A 7,383-nucleotide genomic window follows, 5' to 3' on the forward strand; every position below is an offset into this window, starting at 1 on the left:
CTGGTGTTTTCTTAATGCTGAAAATGACATTCCAGCTCAGACAGACACACTGGCTAAGAGTCAACTGACTGAGGTGTTGTAGCTGGACTCTTGGAGACCAAAAACAAAACACTTTCCTCAGCCTTGCAAAGTTTGCATTTTTGGTGAGCCTGATCACACCATGCATCAGGCTGGTGCAAAATCTCCCTCCAACTACAGTGAAAATCATTGGCAATACAAAACTATTTCTCTGAAGCGAGTGCCTGAAATTCTGGAAATTCAATATGTGCATTTATGCAGATCACATTCGTCCATGTGCTAATTGATGAACTGAAACGTATTTTAACTTGTGAAATACAATAACTGGGATCGTCCTCTGCAGCTCATTGGCTTATTAGTAGACATGTATCAGACACTCACTTGGGGGACTTGAGGTCTCTGTGGATGATCTTATGGAGGTGTAGGTAGTTCATGCCACTGGCGATGCCCGTGGCCCAGTCCACTAGAAGCCTGGGAGTGATTTTCCGTCCTGCCCTCAGAACCTCGTACAGCTGGCCCTGGGCACAGTATTCCATGAGGATGCAATAGCACGGGGCCTGGGTGCACACCCCCCTAGGATGGAGAAACACAGGGAGAGAAATAGAATTTTTACAAATGACAAAACACCATGGCAATTATTTCCATGTCTCTTATCGGACGCTTGCTAGTAATACAAAGGACACAAGTGCGACAGGCATTCTCTCCCAGCTAATGAGCATCAATTAGAGTGCGATCTGAGAACCCATCGTTAAAAACTAAAGGAAAAACAGCACCCTCTTATCCTTGACGGAGTCAACAGTCTGTCTCGAGAGACTAATTAGAGTGTAATGTGAGAGGGCCACCACAGACACAGTGCACTTGCATGTTTGAGAATGGTATTGTCACCATAGCAAGCAGCAAAAAGAGCCTACAAAACACACAAGGTGATCACGGACTCACTTGAAACCGATGATGTTGGGGTGCTTGAGTTTTCGCAGGTGTTTAATGTCCGTCTCCTTCTGCTCGCGCACCTTCTTAATGGCCACCTCCTCGGAGTGATATTTGCCCAGGAAGACGGCTCCCTGAGCCCCGCTGCCGAGCCACTGCAACTCCGAGATGTCCTCAAACGGAATCTCCCACATGTCTGGATGCACAGATGGAAAATGGCACCAACACATTCAAACTCAATGTACTACAGGTTGTAGCAATTCATGATGTATAAAATATTCTGTATTGCCTGTCTCAACTTTTAATTAGCTGCCCTGTCCTAAAGTGAATGTTTCCTTGTAAATACGAACTATAGCTTATTGTGACCGCCATGTTTAAGAACATTAACCCTGGTGTACCCTGGCTATCACATTTTCAAAAATAAAAATAAAAATAAATAAAATACGATGTACAGATCTATGTTCGCTATTTGTCATACGATAAGAGTATATAGGGCTTAAGTGGTTAAATTAAGAGACAATAGCAATAGACAATAGCAGTGAGGACAAGACATGTACAGGACTGCAACCTTGTTAGACTATATTGTGTTTTATCTATTAAGTAGAAAAAACACATCATGTGACATAATTAGTCACATGATGTAGTAATTAAGGGAGCCATGCCACATCAGCAAACCACACGGACCAAAAATAAACTGAAGGCCTCGCATGAAAAAGCCATAAGTGTCCATGCATTGAGGACATGAGTCACATCCTGTTTCATCCTTGTTATGTGGTTATGGAACAAATGTGGAGGAGAGGCTGTGCTGCTGAACACACAGCACTGCTATTGGAGCACAGAGGAATGCCAGCTGACCAACCACAGGGCCTAACCCAATTATGTCTGACCATAACTTGTAGGCTGCACATCCAGCTACACCGGGCGGCCCCCACAGAGGGAATGACGCCTCACCTTTACCATGACCCCAATTCAAATGGACAGCTGTAGCACCCCTCATAAAGCGGCCAATACGCTTGGCCAGGGAAGGCCCAGTCAATTACGCTTTCACAGTACATCGTTAGAAATGGGAGAGGCATTTGAGAAAGAGAGTGATTGATATTAGATTTTTAATTTTTTCTGCCTCATTAATATATAATTTAATTTATCAATTAATTATAATTAACGACAATTCACCCTTCGCTAAGCTCAGCCCCCACCACTCTGCACCCCCCTAGGTCTGGCAAACAGTGTTACACATCCATTGACTTGCATTGGAAATCACAGAGCTTCAAATTCCCTTCTAAATATCATTAACAAGGCCTGCAGTAGTCTGTGCATTGTAAAAATGTTCATGATTACAATACTATTTCAACAGACAAAATTCAAGCAAATGTCCCTAACAAAGAAAGAGGGAGAAACCGGGTGAATGTTGCAGTTTTTCGGATGTTTAACGTGTGTGCGTGCATGTGCCTGCGTGCGTGTGTGTTACAGTGTTCAGCAACACAGCTATAGCCTTGCAGTTTCAGTGCATATTTCAGCTTGGGTACTGGTCCATGTACTCTGGGTACATGGAATCACTGTTGCTGGTGCCCCAGCACCTTAGTGTTATTGTGGTATTCCTATTATTGCTATTAATTGACATTGACAGCTATGATGATATGTGACGGGAGCATGTCAGGATTATGCCAGATGGCAACGGTTTATAAGATTAGTGATGGGCGAATTTGTGGCTAGCAAGTTAAATCTTTATCCCAATCTCAACTTGCAAAAGTTGTGAAGAAGTGAAGTTGAAGATTAAGTTGAATTGAACTGACCATATTCACATGTCGGTCATTTTTGTTCTTACATTATACTCGGAATGGCATAATGTATAACAAAGTATTGATATAGAAAAGCGTTAGTTCATAGAGGCCAGGGACATGCGAGTCTGAACACCTCAGCTGCAATAAGCTGTCAGCTGATTGTATAAATCAGCCTAGTTTCCTATTCCTCATTCAAATCTCAGCTGATCATTACGTCACACTTCCATAATCCAACCACATACTCCACTTCCATTCTCCAACCACTCCAGCCTCCACCTTTTGATCAGAGTCTGGCATAGGCTCAAGACAGAGTCTGGCATGAAATACTTATGGAATTATTTTCAATGTATACAGTATGGCTTACGTATTGCTCAAACGTGTAAACTGAATGTTGAATGGCTCTAAAGTAAACTAGAATTTAATGTTGCATACCTATAATCTGATTCAATGTTCTATGGCTTTAATGTTCAAATGCATTCAAGTTTGCATGACTCAAATTAATCTCATTAACTGTCTTGATACTGTATGTGCCTGTTCTTGTATACCCATGGGGGCCTTTGCCAACGTTCCCTGATTTTGCTTAGCATGCTGCTTTCAGTGCTTTGACAAAATTCCCTAAAGAAAGACACTAGCAGGAACTGACCTTGCTGCTGCAACTTGTACTCTGTGGAGTAGGTCTTCCCTATGATGTTCCAGACAGGACGTAGACAGCCAAACAGCCCCTCCAGGAAGCCCCCCGACCCAGGCCCTGCTCTGTGAAAGTGGAGCTTGATGTCGTCCGGATGCGGGTGGTGGTGGTGGCTCTGCCGACCGCCTCCGCCGTGGTCCATGGGACAGTTCCCCTCGCCCGTGCCCTCCTCCCCTCCACTGCCACAGCCCATGTGGTCGCAGGAGGCCGGCGAGCCAGCCTCCTCATTGTCCTGCTCCTGGAGCTGGAGCACGCTGTTGTCAAAGTGTCCCCCATCGCTGCGCATCGAGTCCTCGCTCAGGGCCGTGTTGGGGGTGCTTATTCCTCCGCCCAGGCCTGAAACCTCGTCTTGGCCTGGCGGCTGCGGCGTCTGCAGGGGAACGGCCAGGTGCATCGGAGGGGCCAGATCGGTGATGATCTGGGGGGGTGGGTCAGAGGGAGGGTCCTGAGGCGACTGGGGTTGCTGGGGGGTGTTGTTGGGCACATTGGACTTCTTCATGGTGTCCCCGACCACAGTGAGTTTCAGCTCCTCCTTCAGCTTGCCTACCAGCAGGCTCGGGCAGGAGGTCCAGGAGAGCACCTCTGGGGAGCTACCCATGGTGCCGTGCATATGCATGGACTGCCCGGTGACGTAGGAGGGGCGTGTTCCTAACACGCTGGTCTGCCTGGATCAGAAGTCACCTGTAGAATTGAGAGAGAGGGATAATAAGACAAAGTATATAACAAATGGAGCATCGCAATAGTCCAGGCAGGTGCAGAAGTCAGGCTGGTCCCACGCTGGAAAAGTCCATAGACTTGGCTACCACTCTATGACATCAAAGTGCTCTAAACAGAGTCCATAGACTTGGGTGCCATATGACATAATTTCAATAGCCACACGTTGGAGGGATTAGTCATTAATAGGTGAATCAGTGTGCCCAAAATTGTCAGTTTAACTGTTATTATTTGGTGGCCCAACATTTGGAGCAGGAACAGGCCAGGACAGGCTAAAGAAGCTAAGTGCTGTTTTCAGAAGCTGATGCCACATCAACACAGTGGCTGGATGGTAACCGCAAGGTTGCCAGTTCGAACCCGGGCTCCCCCAGAGTTAGTATCGAAGTGTCCTTGAGCAAGACTCTGAACCCCTAATTGCTCCTGATGTGCTGGTTGCGGTGCCTTGCATGGTTTCAGCTGCCATCAGTGTATGAATGTGTGTGTGAATGGGTGAATGTAATGCACAATCTATGTAAAGCGCCTTGGATAAAGGCGCTATATAAATCATCATCCAAACAGAAAAGTTATATGTAATTGTATTAAACAACATCAAACTTACCAACATTGGAGCTGTACGAAAAGCTTGAATTATCCTCTTTCAATCTGTAAAGTTGTTCCACCGTAGTAGACATGTACTTCCTGTAAAGAAATTCCTTGCAGGTATTTTCTTTACAGTATTAGAGTTTGGAAGTGCTCGTTTTTAGTAAAACCTCCTGCATTATGTGCAAATTCAAAACAGGTGGTATGCAGTAATGCAGGGCTGTTGAATGATATCCAATGAGCACTCCCAAACTCTGACACTTAGAGAAAAAAAAAACCTGCACAGAATTTCTTGACAGGAAGTAGTTCATAACATGTCTACGGTGGATGTTTATTAAACAAAAACTTTAAAGATTGAAAGAGGATAATTCAAGCTTTCTGTACAGCTCCAATGTTGGTGAGTTTGACATTGTTCAACACAATTAGACTTTTCTGTTTGGATGAATGGGTTTCTGGGAAATTGCACCTAGTTAGCACCTTGCTGGCAAAATGGCCACGGTCTGAATATCGTCAATGGTCAACCACCTACCCCACTTTGCCGCTCTGCCACTATGAACTTTGTGACTGTATAGCTCACCCTGTGTGTTTACAGACGAGAGAGAGAGAGAGAGAGACAGCATACATTCTGTACAGCTGGAACCAAAGTCCACAAGGGGGGGAGAGGCGGAGATCAGAGAGGGAGTTATAAGGGAGTTCAACTGTGTAACGTGGCACAATCCAAAATGCACCCTGTCTACACTACACACGCCACGGTTAATTTAACCCTGAGAGTGTAACATCAACACAGGATTATACTGTATGTCGTTTTTTGGATTACTTCAAAAATGTAAACAGAAAGACATAAGGCTAAAAGGATAACACAAACGTGAGTCCTGGGGACTCCATTGTGGTTCCATTGTAGTACGATGGCTCTGAAATAGTGACGGCTAGTATGAACACACATATTGCCCACTTGGCAACATGCATGAGCGTAATTAAATTCAGCAGAACTATGTCTCATGTCATGACCAGAACTGGACAGCTGCCAAACAATGCCTAAGGGTGATTCATTCTTAGTTGGGCACCGGTGACAAGGACCGGAACATGCCAATGTACAATCTCTGAGACATGTTGTGAACTTGTATATCAGCTCATTTCGATGCGGGACACTCACGCGAGTAGTATACATGCAGACATCCATACTAGAGCATATAGCCATAGACTCTGGACATCTTGTGCCTGGCTTCTGTGTGTGTGTGTGTGTGTGTGTGTGTGTGTGTGTGTGTGTGTGTGTGTGTGACTGTGTGTGTGTGTGTGTGTGTGTGTGTGTGTGTGTGTGTGTGTCTGCGTGCGTGCATATATGTGCGTGCGTGCGTGTGTGTGTGTGTGTGTGTGTGTGTGTACACATGTGCATGTGTGCGTGTGCGTGCGTTCATGTGTGTGAGTGAGAGAGAATGCATGTTGTGTATCTGCTGGGGGTAACCTGAGCGTTGTGAGAGTGGAGTGACTGCCAGCAGCTCATCTATAATGCAGGGCTTTCTCTTAGCCGGCTGCTGAGAGTGCAGGGGGAAGGAGAGAACAGCTCTCTCAGGTATCCAATAAATCCTTCCCGTCCACAGTCGAGACAACCGACCCGTGCGAGTACAGCTAGGGCCCCACGCTGTAATTCCACCCCATGGACGCGCCTCAGAGCCGTGCTTCTGACGTGGGCCATGGTGGGCGGACATATTTGAGCGGACGGAAAGACACCCGTGCATGAAGAAGATGCATGCATGCATACACATGTGCAAGTGCGTGCCCACACAGGAGGAGCATGCGCAGCCGCAGACCTACCTCAAACCCTAACCTAACCCTAACCGCAAGCACGGGAGCAGCGCATGTCCGACCGTTGTTTCCGCATTGTCGGAACATGTCGGTCCGTTGGTGTGTCTAATCTCTAATCTCTAAACGTCTCTAAATGTTTTGATGAATTGAACAAGGACCCTCTTGTAAACAAGTGTAATGCTTTAATGGGTCGTCCACTCACAGTTAACAGTCTTTGTATTGAGTTGTGCTTGAAATGTACTGTAATTCTGCAAACTGTTAATAAATATTTCAATCAATCAATCAATCAAAAAAGAACACTAACACAGGACACAGGTAAACAAGTGAAGTGATGACACAAAGAAATGAGCAGACAAAATTGGAACTGTTATATGATAAAAATTGAAGCTGATAAATGGATACTCTCTTCTGATTGGTGGACATTTGGCAGCCCACCTGAACATATATTTTCTGTATAAAGAGCTGAGAGAGAGGGAGACTCCTGTTACTGGACATCGAACAAACACTATAGAGCGTCACAGTCCCGCCCCCTTTCATGACGACGCCAGGCCCAGGAAATAGTTTCCAATGCATTTTTCCCATAGACATTTCAAAACGTATTTATTTAAAGACCTTATAAGCGTCGTACAAAGCCAACTCTTGTCGTGACAAATCATGACAACAAACACAATATTTTGGACCAAACAAATAATTACAAAGAAGAAAAACAACCTGTAACCTGCCGTTTTCTTCTTCTTTCTAATTATTTGTTCAGCCCGAAAAATTGTGTTTGTTGTCATGATTTGTCACGACAAGAGTAAACATCTTTAAATAAATACTTTCTGAAAAGTCTATGAGGAAAATGAACAGGGATTTGTTTTCCGGGTCTCTCGA

General features: G+C 45.2%; 1 protein-coding gene across 2 annotated transcripts in view; it reads right to left on the reverse strand.

Moving 5' to 3' along the window:
- Positions 1 to 7,383, reverse strand: part of map3k13 (mitogen-activated protein kinase kinase kinase 13) — a 36,476-nt gene that overhangs the window by 9,640 nt on the left and 19,453 nt on the right. For both annotated transcript variants that reach the window (XM_080785730.1, XM_080785731.1), the window contains 3 exons: positions 3,370 to 4,095; positions 958 to 1,141; positions 400 to 591 (listed from right to left, as the gene is read on the reverse strand). In XM_080785730.1, the coding sequence (XP_080641856.1) occupies positions 400 to 591; positions 958 to 1,141; positions 3,370 to 4,030 (1,037 nt within the window). In that variant the 5' untranslated portion in view covers positions 4,031 to 4,095. The remainder of the gene's footprint in view (positions 1 to 399; positions 592 to 957; positions 1,142 to 3,369; positions 4,096 to 7,383) is intronic.

The sequence above is a fragment of the Protomyctophum bolini genome, assembly GCF_963924005.1.
Source record: "Protomyctophum bolini genome assembly, chromosome: 16".
Lineage (NCBI taxonomy): Eukaryota > Metazoa > Chordata > Actinopteri > Myctophiformes > Myctophidae > Protomyctophum > Protomyctophum bolini.